Here is a 21,382-nt window from a genome sequence, read left to right as displayed (position 1 = left end):
GTTGAACATCATAATTTTCAACTTCTGATTTCTTTTACCATGGAAGTCTAGAGCGAAAATAGATGGCACAGGGGTGATGTACATCACCCCAGCTTTCCATTGTTGTATAGATCGTGGCATTTGGTTGAGGTTGCCATGTCTGCAACTCTCACCGGAACTGAAGTTCTCGCTGGAGAAGACGGTGGTGTACACCACCGTCCATTTACCAGATTAAGCCATGGCCATTGGATCTCGTTTCCAGATCTAATCTGGATCCTTCTTTCTTATGACTTTTTTAATGTCACATGTTGCTCAGTTGACTTAAGTGTTCGGTGGACGCGCGCATGTGATCCATCTGATGCGCCAGCTCAATTAATGAGCTTAGATCCTACGCCTCACGTTTTTTCCAATTTTTATTTTCTGATTTTTATTTTCATTTTATTTCTTTTATTCCATTTCATTTCAAAAAATCATATCTCATTCATTATTAATCCAAAAAATGTGAGACCAATTGCATTATTTCTCTTTGAATTTCTAGTTTCTAAAAATGATTTTAAATATTTTTTATTTTATCATTTGATATTTTTTATGAATTTTCTCTTTTCTGGTTGTTTTTAATTCATTTTAAATAGTTTTTGATATTCAAAAATTACAAAAATATTTTCTTAACCTCTTTGAATGATAATGGATCTATGAAAAATATTCTCATCAATTTATTAATTGATTTGAGATTTATTTGAGATTTTAATTCAATTGGGTTATTTTTATGCATTTTTAATTAATTAAAAATAGTTTCTGGTTTCTAAAAATGTTGAAATTTTTTGTCAAACTTTGTTTGACCTTGTTGAACTTAGGATGATCCATTTAGACTTTTCAAAGTTGATTTGAAATGGATTTGAAGTTTGATCTTTAATTGTTTATTTTAATTCAAGTATTATTTTAATTTTGAAAAATACCAAAAATATTTTATTTGTTTCTTGACTTCTAAGTTTCATTTTGCTTCTGTTTGCTAAGGTTTGACCTTGATTCCATTTGTCTTTGGTCAATGTATGTTGATTACTTCATTTGGATTTCCATTAATGTTCATTCTTATTCATCTCCTTCTTCATCTTTTTTTTCTTTTTTTGATCAATGAGTTAAAGATTGGTGGTTAGCCTTGATGAATGGGAGGTTTAACCTTCCTTGATCCAAATCTAATTCTTCTTGATCATAGATCAAGTGAATGGCTTTGCATTAAGGATAGGTTGCTTCCTAATCAAGCAAAGAACCTAAATCAATACAATATCATTTCTCATCTTCTTTTGGCATGGCAAGTTGTAGGAGCTTGATTCACTAATCAAGATCTCTAACTTGTGTTGTCGCCTATATTTTTATTGACCGGCCTCAGATAGGTGTGACTACTACATTGGTCCATTTACGATTGCTTAACATAGCGCTAAATTGCCTTATGGCACACTAACACTAACAATTGACCATTAACATTTAATTCTTGCACTTTACATTTATGCAATTTAATATTCTTGTACATATTATTCATTTGCTTTTCCCCTTTGCTCATTTGAGCACATGTTTATGTTAATGCAATTTGCCTTTTGCTCACTTGAGCACATAATTGTGTATATACTATTGTGCTTGTGTTTTGTTTTGATTGTTGTGAATCAATTGCAAATGGACAAAAGGACTTAGACTTTAGGACATTCCCTATGCAAAAATGGAGTCAAAAAGCAACTAGGCCTCATGCCTTTAGAGTGCTATAAAAGTCAAAGAGCAACTAGGCCTCTTACCTTTATAATGCTTAATGTTGAAGAGGACTTGAAAGGACCTCTTCTCTAAATTCCCTCTTGTCCATTCTTTGTTTGCATTATAGAACTTTTTGATGTGTGTGTTCTTGTGCTAGGGATTCCAACTTGAGCCTAAGTGAAGAACCATTGTCATAAGCTTCTAAAGTGAGAGATATAAGAGCCATTGGAGGATTCCTAAGAGCTTGCTTGATAGATTGATTGCTTGAGTATTTGCTTATTTGCTTGCTTATTCCAAAGGATGGGAGCTACTTGGATCATCACTATGATCTCAAGAAGGGAACTCCATTTGTGGTCTTGTTTCTTATCCTTCATCTCTTGTATGATTAGGACTTAGCCATTCTTCTTCCCTCCACTCTAACCCAAGCCAAAACTTTTGTGCAAACATTAACATTTGTTTTCAAACATTAGAAACCTAAGCATTATGCTTTTGATTTTCAAACCTTCTTTTCATAACACTTATTTTAAATTGAATCTTTAAGTCAACTTTGACCATATTTTGTAAATACTTTTCACTGGTAAATATAACTCATTTAAATGTTTTGTGGTTTCAATGGCCACTTTCTTATCAAAACTTTTCATAACCATTAGCTATTAGGTTTGAGTTATTCTTGAGGTAAATATAATACTCACCTATATCCTTAGTGATGGACAATGAGTCTTCCATGCTTATTATAGGGTTAACCCGTCACTAGCATGTTGAAGTTATCCTGACATGATGGATTTGTGGTTTTAGGTTGAGTTTTCTCCCTTGGATAACAAAAGACCTTAAGGCTTTTGGACCAATCAATTCACCAACTTCTTTTTTGAGATTTTTACCCCGAACTACGAGGTTTTGATCCTAATCTTTTTTAAGATGGTACGTAGGCAATGGGTTTATCCATTCAAACACAAAAATTATAAATAACTTGTACATTCTTTTCGCATCTCCCAAATCATTGTTTGCACAAATAATTTTCACAAATACCAACCTACCTTACAACCAATTGTGAAAAGGGCTCCCTAGGAGTACCTAGGATGTTTTGGGTGCTTAAAACCTTCCCATTGCATAACCAACCCCTTTACCCCGATCTCTGGCATTTTTATTAGTTTTTGATTCGATAAAACTTTTTGGTTTTTGTTCGCTTTCTAACCTTTCCTTTGGATAAATAGAAGTGCGGTGGCGACTCGACTTGTATGGTTTACTTTTGATTTAGTCAATAAATCTAAAGGTAACGAATACCCCGCTACAGTTTGTATTTGTGGTCTTTTGACCTTAATGTACATAATAACAACAAAAAGTCTAAAAAAGAATTTGTGTGAACTGTTGGATTTGATTTGAGACTTGGACTTAGGACTAGGCAACATTCCTTATGCAAAAGGGCTTGGCCAATGCCAACATTTCTGAAACTAAGTGCTTGTGAAGTGAAATTTCATCTAATACAAGTGTTGAGATCCATTTGAGTTCATCTACTACATGGTCTTGATGCAAATGTTACTTTGAACCTGTGTCTAATGCCTTATTCTGAGGCATTCAAGGAGTATGTCATATGATACATGGGAGATTATGAAGAAGATCATGAAGGTGCTTGCTTGGTTGTCTCTATTTTTATTTTACGTCTTGCTTTTCATCTTGGTATTTGTGTATTGATATTGCTTAAATCTAAAGTCCAAGAAAAAATTGGGTTTCTATATGACATTCTTGTCTATTGGATTGCATCCCATTGGTCAGATCTTTTCAACTCTTAACTTTTAAATTTTTGCTTAGGATTAGTCTCTTCATCTCCTCCCACTTCTTTAATTTCAAATCTCTTTCTCCTTTTAAAATCTTCTTTACTTGTGATTTCTAAACTTAGACTTTATTGCAAATTTGAAACTTTGGCCTTATGTCATTGCATTTTCAAATTCTTTTGTATAGTCAAATTTGTAAAATGAATCTAGTCATAATGACTTAAAATTTCAAAAGACAAAAAGAACTAACACTCATTCAAACTCTTTTAAATTTTTTGTGTCTCTTTTAAACTTAAAATTTTGTTAAAAGCAATCAACTCACTTTGAAATTGATACCACGAACTATTAGGTTTTGATCTCTCATTTTTATGTCGGTACGTAGGCACAAGTCCGAAGGTCTTGTCAAACACAAAAAAAAAAATTAATTAATTCTTTTCTCATCCCCACACTCTATTGCAAACATCATTTTTATACCAAAACACATACACATAAAAAAGGACTCTCTAGGAATACCTGAGACACTTTGGATGCTATCACCTTTCCTCCCTGTAACTAACTCCCTTACCTGTAATCTCTGATATTTTATTAGTTTTGATTTGAAAACTTCTTATCTTTGGATTTCGTTCGTACTTTTCTCTTTTCCCTTGTAAACAATAAAAGCACGGTGCCGACTCTGATTTTATTGACGTTAAGTTTATCCATAGTTTAATGGTCATGAATTTACCGCTACAGATGTGAATGCAGTTGATGTTGCAGGTGTTGTGATTGCAATCATTGTAGTAATTACAATACCCATTACAAACGTTGCAGCGTGAATTTTGAATGAGAAGAGTTTAAAATACACCTTTAAAAAATATTTAATATTAAATTTTTTGAAAAATAAATAGAGTTGAGGAGAAACGAGAAAGATATTTAATATTGGGTCCTAGTGAAAAGAACAAAAAAGAATTATGGCTATATATTATGTATGTAGATGGTTTTTTAGTGCTGTCAAATTATTTTGTTGTATTTTATGTGATTTCCTGTCCAAATGCATAGTTGTTTAATTATTTTTTTTATAGGAGTTATTTGAATACACTTTGTACAAGTATGACGTACAGCGTGACCGTCTAGATTCATGATGTGAAATTTAAACAATAATTTTTTGTTTGGAATGAAAAAGTTGAAACTTTAAACCCCATCGAAATAATACTTTATATACCATCACATTAAACGCTTTGTTAATAAGCTTTTTTTATCAAAATCAGTCTTTATTTCCACTTCCACAGCCATGGCAGATTCAATCACTACCATTAAAGCTTGGACTTACTCTGAATACGGCAACGCCGTTGATGTTCTAAAGTTTGATCCAAACGTGGCTTTACCTTATGTGAAAGATGATCAAGTTCTCATCAAAGTTGCTGCTGCTTCTCTTAATCCCATTGATTATAAGAGATTGAATGGCGCCTTCAAAGCCTCTGACTCTCCTTTACCGACTGCTCCGGGGTATGATGTATCTGGAGTTGTGGTGAAGGTAGGGAGTGAAGTGAAGAAATTTAAGGTCGGGGATGAAGTTTATGGTGATATCAATGAGAAAGCTTTGGAATATCCAAAGGTGATTGGCTCACTGGCTGAGTATACTGCTGCAGAAGAGATAGTGTTGGCTCACAAGCCGAAAAATTTGAGCTTTGCTGAAGCTGCTAGTCTTCCTTTAGCAATTGAGACTGCTTATGAGGGCCTTGAACGATCCGGCTTCTCTGATGGTAAATCTATACTTGTTCTTGGCGGTGCCGGTGGAGTTGGAACCCATATCATTCAGGTAACGATTTACTGCTTCCTCTTAAATTTCGTTACATTGAATGATAAATGTATCTGATCTATATATTAATTATTTGATGTATCTAAAAAATGAATCTTTCTTAGAAGTACCCGAGAGAGTAACATCTAATAATGTCTTTTTGGATGTGATTAGCTTGCCAAACATGTTTTTGGTGCTTCCAGAGTCGCAGCTACATCTAGCACCAAGAAACTAGAATTGTTAAGAGAGTTAGGAGCTGATTTGCCTATTGATTATACAAAGGAGAATTTTGAAGAGTTGGCTGAGAAGTTTGATGTGGTGTTTGATACAGTCGGGGAAACTGAGAAGGCATTCAAGGCTGTGAAAGAAGGTGGCAAAGTTGTGACAATTGTGCCGCCAGGAATTCCACCAGCAATAGTGTTCATACTTACTTCAAATGGGGCTATCTTAGAGAAACTAAAGCCTTATTTGGAGAGTGGAAAGGTGAAGGCAGTGCTTGATCCCAAAAGTCCATTTCCATTTTCTCAAGCTGTTGAAGCATTTTCCTATCTCGAAACTGGCAGAGTTACTGGAAAACTAGTTATCCATCCCATACCATGAAATTCAAAACAACCCAATACAATCTTTGGAATCTGAATGTGTGTGTGTTTGTATTTCTGTATGATCTCTACTTTCAGTGTAGTCATCATCTCTTACTACTTACTAGTGTGTTTGTATGATGTGAGAACTTGAAAATGGGTTAGTCTTCCTTTGGATTTGTATTTGGTTTGGGGTTGAAAAAACACTACGTTTGGCTTTTGTAGTTTTAGTTAATGGAATAATAATGTGATAACAAGTTTGCTTCATATATTACTATATTGTTCATCTTGGGAGCAACATTTCTTAAAAATCTCAAATGTTTATGGTTGTGTATTTTCAAGACAACATATATTTATTTTGACTCAAATCAATTTCAACTACTATCATGTCTTTCTTTTTTTCCTATTCTTGTTCCGAGTTATGGAAAAAGAAACGGTTCAAAATAGTTCAAGTTGATTTAGTGAGCTAAAATTGATTTCACCCATCAATTAAAAGACTAATTTTATTTTCAACTTAATCATTTAAAAATTTTCTTAAAAATTAAAAATTTTAATTCCAAAATTATATTTCTTTATGGTTAAATTAAGAAAGAATAACTTGGTCATTGAAAGTCCACTAAATTAAATATTAATTTTTTAAAAATCTTTTACCCAATTATTCAATATTTATTTTGGTGATTTGTTTTAGGTTTTATTTTTTTTCTCATAAATTAATTTCAGATTCATTTTAATTTCTTAATTTTAAAAAAAAAATATATTAATTCTTTAACTTTTTGAAATATATTATGTTAGACTTTTTTGTCTAATATAATATAAAATATAATTGTTAAATTTAAAATTTAGAATTCAAAAATTCAACAAACTTTGTTAAATTTGTTAATTTGAAGAAAAAAATTATAATGGATATGTTTTAAAAAGTTAAGAGATAAATATATATTTTTTTTAAATTAAGCGATCAAAATAAATCTTAATATTAAAATTAAAATAAAAAATAAAAAATATTAAAACAACGAAGATTTTACATTTATGTAGATTCTTGTCTCCTTCACGATAGTGTTTTTTGTTTTCTTTCACAAATTAACACTTTAATGACATTTACAGGTTATGGCACTTACATTTTAGTTTCATCACAATTACTACCTTTACTCCTAAAATCGTCATCTTTTCAACTACAATTATTTCAACTTCATTCACATTATACGTTTTCTCTTTTATTTTATCCTCACCTTTTTCAACCACCACCGTTATAAGTTTATTTTAGCATTATATTTTATCTTCACCCTTTCAACCACCATCGTTACGAGTTTATTAGCATTATTTTTTTTTTTTTGTTATTTCACTTTTTTTTTAAAAAGATAAGCTTAGATTTAAATCTAGAGAGGGAGTGAGTAGATTCTGAATTAAAAATTTGATAAAATATAAGTTTTAAAATTTATGGCGTGAAGAAGCAAATTATAAATATCCTGGATCAAAAATCGTCTAACCGAATCCGCTATGAAATTTTTTGGATATGCGTATTAACGATAACGGTATGATAATGATTTACAAATCGATCAACAACAATTAATCACAACTAGTTGAATGCAAAGTAATAGTGAAACTCTATCTCCAATGAAAATTCACACAAAAATACAAGTGAAACAATTTGTCGAACACTTAGGGTACGATCAATAATGTTTGGAATTCTATGTCGTATTGTTGTTCTAAAAATCCTATCACAATAAAATAATTTATGATCTACACAACAACACCAATTTCAAAATGTGTTCAAAATTATGATCCAAACAAAACTGATCAAACGATCAATGCAGTGGACAATTTGTGAACCGAAAATAAAAGACAAATGGAAAGAGTACACAAGGATTTGTTTAGGCAGTTCCCCAATCGACCTTTTATGGATACGTCTGTCATCAATTCGAATGCAAATTGAGATAGTATATTATATCTTACTTTGTAAATGTGTGTGCACAAGAGATGTAGAAATCTAACCCTACAAACCATAGGTTTGATGTTGATTATATCATCTTCTCTTCCCTTGATCAAACTCGATCAAGTAACCAACAATGCAGTTTCAATTCACCGTCTCACGCTACTTCTTTGAACGAAACCCCTAGTTCTTCAAAGCATTCAATCGGTCGAATTAATTCCAAACGCGCACTTGTTGAAACCCAAGATTTACCAACGCGATCTACCGCCCCACGCTACTCTTTTGCCAAGAACCTCTCGTTCTTCAAAGACTTCACTCGATCGGATTCGAATTGCGTAATCTTTTCCAAAACCTTCAAACCCTAAAGATCTTGAAGGAAAATCCCACCTTGGTTTTCTGATTTTAAATCCTCAAAGTTCTCAGTCCAATTTTACGGTACAACAAACATAAATTGGACGTTATCAATCCTAATCTAGATGGAACCCAATCAAAAAATGATTATGTGTAGTTTGATTGTGTGTGTGCATAGAAGAGAGATTGAAGATGAAGAGCATGCTTTGAAATTCCGATTTCGTATAGGTTTTACTCACTAGAAACCTTACTAGCCAATGATGCATGTATCAAGTATATATATATATATATATATATATATATATATATATATATATATATATATATATATATATATATATATATATATATATAAAAGTAAAATGAGAAGCAAAAGGAATACAAAAGGAATAAAAAGAAATGTAATTTTTCAAGATTTTTGATCTATAGGTCGACCTATACAAGTCATGTGTCAACCTATATATGCTACATGCCGACATGTAGAGACGTTGTAAGACCCCAAATTTGACCCTAAGATCCCTCATGATATTTCATCATATGCATTAGCATTGGGATCACACCTTGACATCCTCCTTACCCCTCATTTATTGGGTTTGCATAGGGAGAGATCACCAATCACATTTGATTGTATCATAATTCATTTTTTTATTTATTTACTAACCAAAATACCAAAAATATGTCAATGTATAGTTTGTTGCTTTTGTAGGTAGTGTGTATGCTCACATATGCTCTATCAATCTCATATATAGGGTTTGAGACCCTCAACTCAAGGAGCTCAATAGAGAATTAGTTCACCTTGACTTTAAGCATCATATATGGATCCCCATGATCTTTACATATCATTTTTATCAAGAAATCATCAAGAGTTTGGAGTTTGTTTGCCTTGGAGACCCTAATTGATATGGGTATCTTATGTGACTTCTTCAACATGTTTCTTCAACAATTGATCAAAAATTTAAATTTATACTTCAACTTACATCATCTTATGTATATATGATCTTCCATGAGTCCCAAAAGTCAAGATAATGTCAAGCTAGCAAGATGGTTCATGGTGGTTGACCAGAGAAAGTCAACTAGTCAAAACTGGGGTTCCCTAGACCCTATCTCCTATAATATTTGTCATATGAAAATTATTACAAGATAAACGTTACTCAAAATGACATTACAAACAACTTTCATGTTGAGGTCAAGAACTAATTTTTCTTGGAAAGTCATTTTTTATGGTGAAAGATTGTAGGTCATTTTGTCTGAACCCTAGTTTGGAGGTCAACTTCTCAAGACCATAACTTGCTCAATTTATATGATATGAAATCCATTCAAATTTCATGATCAAATTCAAGATGTCTAATTCAACTTTTATGTTTAGAGGAAGTTCAAATTCAACTTGAAAATGCATGTGCCAAGAGGAAACATTATAGGTCATTTTGGGCTAATACCATTGAACAAGTGATTTTCTTCAACTTCTTAAATTCATAACTCCTTCATGCCAAATCCAAATGAGGTCAAATTTGTGACCAAATTTAATAGGCTTAAAATAGCTACAACTTTGATGAAGGAACTATTCTCATTTGAAGTCCATAGAAAACGTTATTCAAGGTGGAAGAAGTGAACATTTGACTTGGGACTTGGAAAATTTTCAAATATGTTTGATTTCCCAAACTTCCACCTCAAAAGTCATCATGATCCAAGCTTTAAATGTAGAAGTGTTCATTATCAAAGTTATTCCCCTTGATCTCACCTTTTCAAAAAGTCCAAGATCATCTCATTTGGCCAAAGTGTGAAGAACTTGCGCATGGGTACATTATGAAGAACCATTTGGATGATTTCCATTTCCATTTTTCACACACGATTGCATGGCCTTTACACAAGGTTTCAGCATGATTCACACTCAATTTTGGACCTAATTGCATCACTTGATGGGCCTATCACACGCCCATGCAAGCATGTAAAGAAAATTTCTCAATTTTGCCAAATTTGGAAGTGTGTGGAAATCAATCTCATGGCCTATAAATAAGACCCTCATTGCTCAGATATTGGGACCTGATGCCCAAACTTTGAACCTGCAATCCCAAACCCTCACCATTATCAGCTTGAGATTTTCTTTGAAAATTAAGTTTCAAATCTCCATCTGTTTTGAGATTGAAACTATAAGAGTCCATACCTTTCATTGATCCTAATCACTTCCAACAAGCATCTGAAGCAAGGCCAAGCATAATTGAAAGCAAGATCGTGCCAATCTGAAGCTCCATTAAAGGTGAATTTTCAAGGTTTTCATCTCTTCGATTCTCCCTCAATTCTTCACCATTCTTGTTGATTTTTTGTTGTCTGAAGTCCTATCAATGAAGGCAAGAAGATTGAGTTGCTTTAAGGTCAAATCGAAGCAACTCAGTTCATGATCCTCAAAATTCAAATCCATGTATCTTTTTATATACTTGGAATTGGAGAAAATTGAGGCCAGATTCGTACTCCTGAGCATTTTTCCTTCAAATTAGTGTATTCATTTTTCTTTTTTCATGAGGTTTTGATTGGACCATTCCGATGGCTCTCACCGGAGAAGAAGACCGGAGCTAGGGCTCCGATGATGTGTTGGTGTGTCCAAAACCATTGGATCACGATCTCACGTTATAATATCAGCCATTACTTTTGCATGCTGTAGTGGGGTTTTCGTTACCTTTAGGTTTATTGACTAAAACAAAAGTCAACAGACAATTCGAGTCGCCACCGCAATTTTATTTGTCCAAAGGAAAGGCTAAAAAGAGAACAAAAGCCAAGTAAGAAGTTTTTCAAATCAAAAACTAATAAAAATGTAAGAGATCTAGGTAAGGGGGTTGGTTATGAAATGGGAAGGTTTTACGCACCCAAAACATCCTTAGTACTCTAAGGGAACCCTTTTTGCAAATATGTGTTGTAGGTTGGTATTTGTGAAAAGATTGGAGGGATGAGAAGAGAATATATTATATTTACAAACTTTGTTGTTTGAATGGATGAACCCATTGCCTACATACCATCACAAAGGAGGATCAAAACCTCGTAGTTCATGGTAAAAATTTCAAAGATTGGTGAATTGATTTTAATCAAAAGCCTTAAGGTCTTTTGTTATCAAAGGGAGAAAACTCAACCTAAACCAACAATACACCATGTGAGGAAGGCTTCAACATGCTAGTGAGGGGTTAACCTTATAATAAGCATGGAAGGCTTATAATCCAACACTAAGGATGAGGTGATATTTACATCAACCACTATGATAACTAAAACCTATGACTAATGTTTTTGAAAAGGGTTTAACAAGTGGCCATTGGAACCACAAAAACAACTTGAAATGGGTTATATTTACAAGTTAAATTTATTTACAAAATGAGGTCAAAGTTGGATTAAAGTTTATTTACAATGAGTATTTATAAAAATGGTTTTGAAAAGTCAAAGGCTTAAGGACTAGGTTTCTAATTTTGAAATAAAGTCAAAGTTTTGAAAATGATTTTTGGCTTGGTTAGAGTGGGGAGAAGAGAGAAGGGCTATTCCTAAAACATACAAAGATAAGAGGGGAAAGATAACCCTTGGCATTCCTTTTCTTGAAGTCATAGAGATGACTCAAGATGCTCCTTTCCTTTGGATTTAGCATACAAACAAGCAATCAATAATTTGAATTCAAGCTCCTAGGATCTCCATTGGCTTGGCTCTTAACTTGGCTACTCATGACAATGGTCCTTTTTTCACAATCTTAAGATGAGGTTCCTATCACACAAAAGCACACATCAAAAAGCTCACAACATAATAAAGGGAATGGACAAAGAATAAGTTTGAGGAGAAGTCCTTTGAAGTCAACTTTGAATTTTAGCATTCTAAAGGCATGAGGCCTAGTTGCTCTTCAACACATTTTGCATTCTAAAGGCATGAGGCCTAGTTGCTTTTGAACTCCTTTAAGCATGGGTAAATCCTAATTCTAAGTCCTTTCTCCTTTTGCATTTTGGTTCACATCACAAAGACAACACAAAATAGCAATATATTTATATACAATAATGGGCTCAAATGAGCAAAAGAAAAATGACATAAACATAAAATATGTGCTCAAGTGAGAAAAATGAAAAGCAAGATGAATAATGAGCAAGAAATAAATGATATTAAAAGTAAATGACAAGAATTTAAAAGCTCAAATTAAAGTTAGTAGTTAGTAAGGTTATGTTAGCTGGTCATAAGACAATGTAGCGCTATGTTAAGCAATCGTAAGTGGACTAATGTAGTAGTCACACCTATCTGAGGCCGGTCAATAAGAATATAGGCAAAGAACACAAGTTAGAGGTCATGAATAGTAAGCCAAGCTCCATAAACTTGCCATGCCAAACAAAAGGGGAAGGGCCTTGTATTGACTTTAGGTTATTTGCTTGACCAAGAAGTAACCTATCTTTGACCCAAAATAACTCACTTGATCATGGATCAAGTTAAGTTTGGTTTGGATCAAAGAAGATTAAACTTCTATTTTGTCAAGACTAACCTCAATACTTTAACTCATTGGCCATTGAGGGAAAGAAAGGGATGAAGATGAAAGGGAGGGGTAAGAAGTCAACAACCAATCCCAATTGATCAATGGATAACTCATCCTTGATCAAATTCATTCATCTTTCTAGGTGATGATCCTTAAGGATTTTCAAACCACAAGATCCAATGAATTTGATCAAAGTTGAATCAATTCAACCTTCATCAACACCAAACAGAAGAAGAATCAATATAACAAGTCAAGAAGTCTACAATATTTTTTTTGGTATTTCTTGAATTAAAAGAAAATACAAATAAAAAATAAACAAACAAAATTGAATCTCAAATTCAATTCAAAACAACTTCAATGAGTCCAATTAAATTCTCATAGGTTCAACATAGTCAAACAAACTTTGACTAATTTTCTCACAAATTTAAGTCAGAAAGTAATTAAAATCAATTAAAAACAACCAAAAATAGCATAATATGAATTAAAATCTCAAATAATCTCAAAACAAACAAGAAATTGTTGAGACTATTTTTCATTGACTTATCATGATCCATAGATGCTATGAAAATATTTTTGTATTTTTTAAAAGTCAGAAAGTATTTTAAAATGAATTAAAATCATTAAAAACCAAGTAATTCATAAAAAATATCAAATGAAGTCACAAAAATAATTAAAAATCATAATATGAAACTAGATTTTTCAAAAAAAATTTTAGAGTTGGTCTCATATTTTTCTGACTTCAAATGAATTTTTAATGAATTTTTGAAAATAGAATGAATTAACAGAAAATAAAAAGAAAATGAAATAAGTGAAAAAAGCAGAGCCACTAGATCCAGTTCATTAATTGAGGTGGCATTGATGCATGGCCTGAGTCTGAGGATACACACTAGGCTCAAGTCAAACGCGCAGCACAGCGAATTAAAACAAGTAATTAAAACGGACGCATGAGATTAGATCCTGGGAAGGAGATCCAAGGGCCAGGGATCAGAACACGTGGTGGTGGTGGTGGAAACCACCGCCTTCTCCGGCCAAGCAACAGATTTCGGCCAAATTTGCAGAGAAATGAATCTTAATGAAAATGAAAAACAAGGACATGAAATTAAAGCTCGTGTGATGTAGATCATCACTGTACCATTGGATTTCTTTCATGCTTCCTATATTGAGAGAAAGATGAAGGAGAAAATCATGGTGTCCACACGGATTGTTCATGAAATGGAAAATTGAATGCACCAAAGGCTTGCCTCAAGTATGAGGACTTCAGAGAACCACCAATACACAAGAAAACTACATTGAATTAGGAGTTTCAAATCCAAACAATTTGAGTTGATACCTTCAAATTGATGAGTTTCTGGCCACGAATTCTTCAAGCTCTTTGCTCCTTTTTGATCTATGAATGTATGAAAGATGATTGGCTAAGGAATCTAGCTTTGAAACTCAGCTAATGTTACTGAATTTCAAGCTCGAAAATCTGAAAAAATGGTGAATGATTCCTTTGGTGAGGGTGTGGTTTCAGTGCAGCAGCATATGAGATCTCCAAAAGGTTCTGAAATGAAGCTCATGAGGTGTTTATTTATAGGTGAATGCAGCTGAGTTCATACTTTGCTCATGTGCATGTGCATGGGATTTGTGGACGTGTGAAAGGCCCATGGATGGCTGAAGAAGCTTGCTGAGTTCACATAGAAGGCATGTGGTCGTTCACTTGGAGTGAAGAATGCTTGCATTTCAAGTTTTAGCATACAATATCAAAAATGCACATAAATGAACAGAAATTCGAAACTAAAAAATGGTAAATCCAAAAGACTAATGTGAGTAATGGTTGGAAAAATCTTGAAATAAGGAACAAAAGTCATGTTGGGAAAAAAAATAATTTGGCATGTGCAAATTGATCAAAACTGGCTTGGAAAATTCAAGTACAAAACATGTCCAAATCACTTTGAAAAAGTTCACCAAAAGTAAGCTTGATCAAACCCTTCTGTCCTCATGATACAAGCTTCAAATGAAAAAATCTCCAACGTCAAAGTTATATATCTTTTCAACGTAGTCAATTTAGACTCAAAGTTGGCATCATTTGGATTTTCTATGACAAAGTTATGGGTATTTGAAGTTGGGTACTTTTTCAAATTCAATGAATTAGGTCCAAGATGACCTATAATATTTTGCAATATCACATGTATTTCTTTTAGGATTATGAAATTTTTTCCAACATAACATTTGAAGTAGACATCGCAAGCTTTCCAATGCCTTTGGTCTCACCCCGAAATCACAAAAATTAAGGAAGTTATGCCCTTGGCAAGTTGACCCAAAATTAGGGTTTCAGTCAAAATGACCTATAATGTTTTGAAATGAATGATGACCTTCCAAGTTTCAAATGGATTTTTGATGAACATGAAATTTGTTTATATGGTTCTTAGGAACTTTTTTTTATTTTGGGGTCATCTTCATTTGACAAACACATCATAAATTATAGCTCATTGAACCTCAGCTTAGTCAGATGACTTGACTGGTCAACTTTTCAAAGTCAAACTTTCAATCTTGATGAATACATGATTGAGGGGCCTCAAATAGGCCCATATATGCATAAAATGATAAATGAAAGAACTTACCTTGATTAAATTTGATCATAGGTTGAGATTGCTTCATGGACAAGGCACGGTCAAAGCACATTGGAATTAGGGTTTCCTTGGGAAACAATCTTCAAGCCCTTTGGGTTATCTTGACCGAATTGGAAAATTGAGATACTTGGGAGACATATATGATGATTAGGAAATTTGTGGACCATTTTCATGCCTTTTCTCTTCTTCATCTAGCCATTGCATTGGTCTTAGGAGCCTCCTAGGAGCATTGTAGAGCACATGATCACTTGAGCTTCAAAATAAAAAGAGTTAGTGACACATTTTTGTGCTTTTGGTTAGTAATCAAATAAGAAAAGCTATAATATACAATACAAGCATTCTTGGTGATCTCAAACCACTCAAACAAGTCCCAACCCTAGGGTTAAGGAGCCAAACATGCTATGATCCTTGAGGCAATGCATTTGTGCAACATCATGATGCCATGAGGGATCTTAGGATCAAAATTAGGGTCTTACACATACCACGCGTACATTAAGTTGACTTGAGTGCATGGTGGAACACGCACGTGTGGCCATCAGATCTTCCACCTCAATTAATGAGGGAGATCTGATGGGCCTTGTTTTTTTTATTTATATTTTATTTTCTAATTTTTTATTTAATCAAATTATTTTGATTAATTCATATTAATTTCATTTTTAATCCAAAAACTATGGGACTTTCACCAAAAAAATTCAAATATTTTCCTCCTTCATTTTCTGAATTAAAATTATTTTTTGGATTAATTTTGATATTTTTCATGATTTAATTGTTTTTGTGTATATTTTTAATTGTTTAAAAATACTTATGACTTTTCAAAAATTGTGAATTTTTTTGTCTAAGGTCCTTTGACCTTGTTTGAGCTAGGATAAATCTCTTGGCCATTTATTTAGGGTTTTGAAGAGGTGTTAGGTTTTTGACTAAACATAATTCAATTTAAATGCATTTTAATTTGATTTTTAATTGATTAATTGTATAGAAATTGTGTTGAGCCATTTTTATTGACTTGTGAAGTTTGACTATGTGTTTGGGCCTTGGTCAAGGTTGATTTGACTTTTGTTGGATTAAAATCATTGGATTTAGGGGATTGATGTAATGTACATTTCATCTCCCAAAATGAATGAATGAATGATTTTAATTTGATAAAAATCCTCCCATGATCAATTTGTGTTTCTCTTATTTCCCTTCCCTCTTCATCTTAAATCCCATTCTTTCCCATCCGTTCCATAGACCAATGACGTCTCAATATCCTAAAGCTAATTGGTTCATCAATAACTTTATGTCAGATGAACCAATACAAGTATGGATGAGATAAGTCCATCCTATGATCTTTTTTTCTTTTTGTGTGTGGTATGTTTTAGTATTATGGTTCATCATACCATATCTTTAACATGTATTAACACCAAAAAATTTATTACCCGGCCTCAAATAGTTGTGACTTCTACATAAGTCCAATTACGATTGCTTAACATAGCGCTAAATTTTGAACCTAAAGGCATAACATTCTAGTAAGTGAGATTGTAAGCCTCCCCCTTTCATGGTATTGTATTGAAACTTGGCATTCTTTCCTTCCTTTGAAAGTGTCTTGGTTCAAGGATCCATGCTTGTGAATAGAGGGTTGAATGTTCTCCAAATAATAACTTAATCAATTGAAGAGTAAAACATCACTAACATCTAATCAACTAACATTTGACTAACTTTTATTATTCTTTCTTTTAATTTCAAGTAATTTACTTTATGCAATTTAAAATTCAAGCCATTTACCATTTCATTTGTCATTTACATATCATTTAACTTGTTTATGTTTGTGTCATTTTCACTTTGCTCATTGAGCCATATATTTGTTTGTGTACTTTGTTTGTGTTTGCGGTCTTAGGACCTTAAAATACTTAATGAACAACAAAAACCCTAAAAAATGTTCGTGTGGAATGTTGGATTTGATCCGAGCTTTTGGACTTAGAATTAGGCAACATTCCCTATGCAAAATGACTTGGCCAATGCCAACATTTTTGAGACCAAGTTATTATGATTTAAGCCTTCATCTGATGCAAGTATTGGGATCCATATGAACTCATATGCTACATGGTCTTGATGTAACTATTACTTTGAACCTGTGTCTAATGCTTTATTCTGGGCCGATCAAGGAATATGTCATCTAATACATGAGAAGAAGAAGACTATGAAGTTGCTTCCTTGGATGCGACTATCTTTATTTGATGCCTTGTTCTTCATTTTGCTATTTGCTTATTGATATTGATTGATTTAAATTCTAAAGGGAAAGTGGGTTTCTATAAGACATTCTTGTCTGATTGGATTGTATCCCATTGGTCAGATCTTTTCAACTCTTAACTTTTAAATTTCTGCTTAGGATTAGTCTCTTCATCTCCTCCCACTTCTTAAATTTCAAATATCTCCCCCATTTCAAAAACTTTCTTTACTTGTGATTTCTAAACTTGGACCTTATTGCAAATTAGAAACTTTGGCCTTATGCCATTGCATTTTTAAACTCTTTTCTCAATCAAACTTGTAAGTGAATCTAATCATATTGACTTAAAATTTCAAAAGACAAAAAGAACTAACACTCATTCAAAATTTTGGGCCCTTTGTGCCACTTTAAACATAACTTTTGATTAAAAGCAATCCATTCACTTTGAAATTGATACCACAAACTACGAGGTTTTGATCCCTCATTTTTATGTTAGTAAGTAGGCACAAGTTCGAAGGTCTTGTCAAACACAAAAGTATAATCAATGAATTCTTTTCTCATCCTCACACTCTGTTTTATTGCAAACATCTTTTATAACAAAAACACATACACACTTAAAAAAGGGCTCCCTTGGAGTACCTAGGACACTTTGGGTGCTAACACCTTCCCTCTATGTAACCAACCCCCTTACTTGTAATCTCTGACATTTTATTAGTTTTAATTTGAAAACTTCTTATCTTTGGGTTTTGTTCGTACTTTTCCCTTTTCCTTTGGAAACAATAAAAGCGCGGTGGCGAGTCTGGTTTTATTGACGTAAATTTTATCCATAGCTTAATGGTCACGAATTTACCGCTACAGAAATTAAGTGGCGACTCTGCTGGGGAGTAGTCCTCAGTGGGTTTAACCTACTTTTTTATGTGTATATAATTGTATATTTGATGTTTGTATATTTGTATGTATAATATAATCTTCTTGTTGTGCTTGGTGATCTCTGAGTGGTGAGATAAGTTCTAACCTGAACTTGAGTGCAATTAAGATAGGAAGATGATATAGTCAAGTTCGACTTGTGTGGAGTAGTCCTTAACAAGTTGGCTTGAGACATCTACTAAGTTGAGACCCTTTTGGAGCTATTGATGTCACACAAGTTATTTTTGGATAGGCATTACTTCCTCTGATTTGAGGTCTGAGTGTCGCATTACGCGAAAAACTGGCGGGAAAAAGACACAGAGCCGCCACCGTGCGTTATTTATCCCAAAGGCGGGAAAGGAAACGCTCGAAGTAAACCTGGAAAGGAATGGTCTCACGACCAGAGATTGATGGGATCGGGAGTCGGTTATGCGAAGGGAAGGTATTAGCACCCCTACGCATCCATCGTACTCGATGGGATCCACGCTCAAGAAGAATAAATGAAAGGTTGCTAAATAACTGCTCAAAGAACTGCACACACACTGGAATAAAACACAGATGAACGACGGAAGGAGGTGACTCGGCAGGATGTCGCATCCTGGTCCTACGTAGTTTGTCAGACACAAACATCAGAGTCAACGTAGTTCGGGGATATGGGAAATGTGCTCGCTAGGATGTCGCATCCTGTGCATACGTATCTTCTCTAAACAGAGAAAGAATCAGAGCACTCGTAGCTCGGCTAACGCACGCCAAACAAAACACAAACAGGAAACCGAATGCCAATCGCTGGACTTACATCAGACTCCAAGCAAACCAACACACACGGGAAACCGACTGCCAATCGCTGGACTTATGTCAGACTCCTAACAAGCAAACACAAACTGGAAACCGAATGCCAATCGCTGGACTTACATCAGACTCCAGACCAACAAACACACATTGGAAACCAAATGCCAATCGCTGGGCTTACATCAGACTCCAAACAAGCACAAACAAAACAAAAAGGGTCTCGATTGCAACTAGGGAAAGAGAAAGGGAAAGTCTCAATCGCAACGAGGGCGAGAGAAAAGGATCACAATTAGTTGTTAGTCAAACTCGAGAAGACATCGCATCTCGTGCCTACGTATCTCATTTGAACATGAGAATCAGAGTTGTCGTAGTTCGGCTATTTGTTTCGTGTTTTTTATGTGAACAACGTCACTGCACAATCTACCAGATGCTCGACCTTTAGAGACTTACTCACCTGTAGTAGAAGGAGTTAACGTGTCCTTAGGAGGGGATCAAGTTTGTTTGTGTTTTAGGAAAGCTCACGCAAGAAAGGAAGTCCTAGACGAAGGAACCGTGCTACCTTAATTGACATGCAAACGAGACTACGTGGAGTCTAGCAAACCTGGGGGATACAATCACACCACACACAAACATATACAGCATGAAGTAAACACACCAACAAGGGGGCTCAAACATCAAGGGCGAGGCTTTAGTCAAGGGGTCATATCAACCTCGACAAACAAGCCAGTTCTGTTATGGGTGTTTTGAGCTCTTAACCCAAACATTGAGAGTTAGGGTGAAGCAGATGAAAAGGTAATGAGGGTCAGACCTCATAGCTCTTAACCCGGGCCTGGGTGAGCTTGAATCAATGAAAGTGTGGGAGTCCAGAATGGGGAACTCTACTCCACATGACTGACTCGATATACAATGATCTTGGGTGTTTATTCAAAATGCATCAGCACGTAGTGCGAGCAAGATCAAAGACTCAACTGAATAGCAGGGGATGGATTGCACATCCCTCCTGTCTGCCAATGCCTCTTCACTTAGGAGGTCTTTGAAATGCAAGGCACAAAGATAAACAAGCACAAACATTGCCTCTTAAGGAGGGCTTCAGACAGGTGCCTGCCAAAGATAGCAGGTCTTCCAGACTACATGAAGTCAGAGGTCATTACCTGGGTGGTATGTCAACCACAAGCAAAGCAAAGTTCAAATAATGAACTTAAAGCAACTAATGTACCTTTGTAAACAACCAAAAAATCAGTATAGTATTCAGACAAAACAATCAGAAAGTCCAACAGTGAGACAACTAATCATCAGACAACATCAATGCAAGGCATAAGGTGCAAGCAAACTAAATTGATTCATCATCCACAAGACCTATAAAACAGCAAGGTTAGTCAACCAAAATAGCTTGTATCTCAAGTGATGAGATCATATCAACCAATGTGGCTAAATGCTTGAAACCTGAAACAGAAAGTCCAAAGGATGAGAACAAACCACTAGCTCAAAGGCTAGGGTCAAAGGTGGGGTAAAAAGTCAAAACAGAAGCTAAAACTCAACATGAATCACATTTAATCAAGTAAGAACAAGTCCTAAAAAGGACCAAATCAAAATCATCAATCAAAGTCATGTGGTGAACAAAATATGGCAAAGACACACAACATGATCATCAATTGGACATACAAGTGAGAAAATGCACATTAAATCAGAAACACATCCAGTGATCATGAAATTTTATACACAAGCTCAACATATTGAACACAAGCATGATGCAAAAAATTAGAACCAGAAGAGCTCATTTGGCAAGGCAATAAAAATGAATAAGATCAATCACCAAATTGTGTGACACACATTGTCACACTTAAAGTCCATGTGTCTAAAACAGGGAAGGAAATTTCAAAAAATTCCAAATAAAATCTCACAAATCATGCATCATGTTGTGAATCATCATGTAAAATTTCAGGGCAATTGGTCAAGTATTGAGCATTTCACACCAATTTGAATGAGGCATGGTACAAATGCATACATGTTCAAAGAATTCAGCACCATTTAATTTCCAAAAATGATAAAATCCTAAAATCTACACCATATAATTCTAGACATTCACATGAACAAGTAGAAAAAAGTTGGGAATTAATTGGATCATTATTCAATTTTTTATGAATTTTTGAAGTTCATGCATAAAATGAAATAAAAATTGAAATAACATGAAAATAATATGAAATGGATGAATAAAATGGAAAATGCTATCAGGTGGATTCGAAGTGAGGGCCAGCGCTAGTCAAAACGACT

At 34.1% G+C, this 21,382-nt stretch overlaps 1 protein-coding gene across 1 annotated transcript; it reads left to right on the top strand.

Annotated features, from left to right (window-relative positions):
- Nucleotides 1-4,651: 4,651 nt before the first annotated feature.
- On the top strand, nt 4,652-6,112 carry LOC127127966 (2-methylene-furan-3-one reductase). Its single transcript, XM_051057225.1, has 2 exons — nt 4,652-5,286; nt 5,440-6,112. Exons 1-2 carry the CDS (start codon nt 4,759-4,761, stop codon nt 5,863-5,865), a joined length of 954 nt encoding a protein of 317 aa, XP_050913182.1. The 5' UTR covers nt 4,652-4,758; the 3' UTR covers nt 5,866-6,112.
- The last annotated feature ends 15,270 nt before the right edge of the window (nt 6,113-21,382 follow it).

The sequence above is a fragment of the Lathyrus oleraceus genome, chromosome 3 (assembly GCF_024323335.1).
Source record: "Lathyrus oleraceus cultivar Zhongwan6 chromosome 3, CAAS_Psat_ZW6_1.0, whole genome shotgun sequence".
NCBI classification, from domain to species: Eukaryota; Viridiplantae; Streptophyta; class Magnoliopsida; order Fabales; family Fabaceae; genus Lathyrus; species Lathyrus oleraceus.
The sequence above is the reverse complement of the archived record's forward strand: the minus strand, read 5'-3'. Positions and strand labels throughout refer to the sequence as shown.

Bases quoted from the DNA above. Each gene is read 5' to 3' on its own strand.
- LOC127127966 (XM_051057225.1), top strand. From the start codon at position 4,759: ATGGCAGATTCAATCACTACCATTAAAGCTTGGACTTACTCTGAATAC. The intron at 5,287-5,439 runs GTAACGATTTAC...GGATGTGATTAG, and splicing joins TTGGAACCCATATCATTCAG to CTTGCCAAACATGTTTTTGG.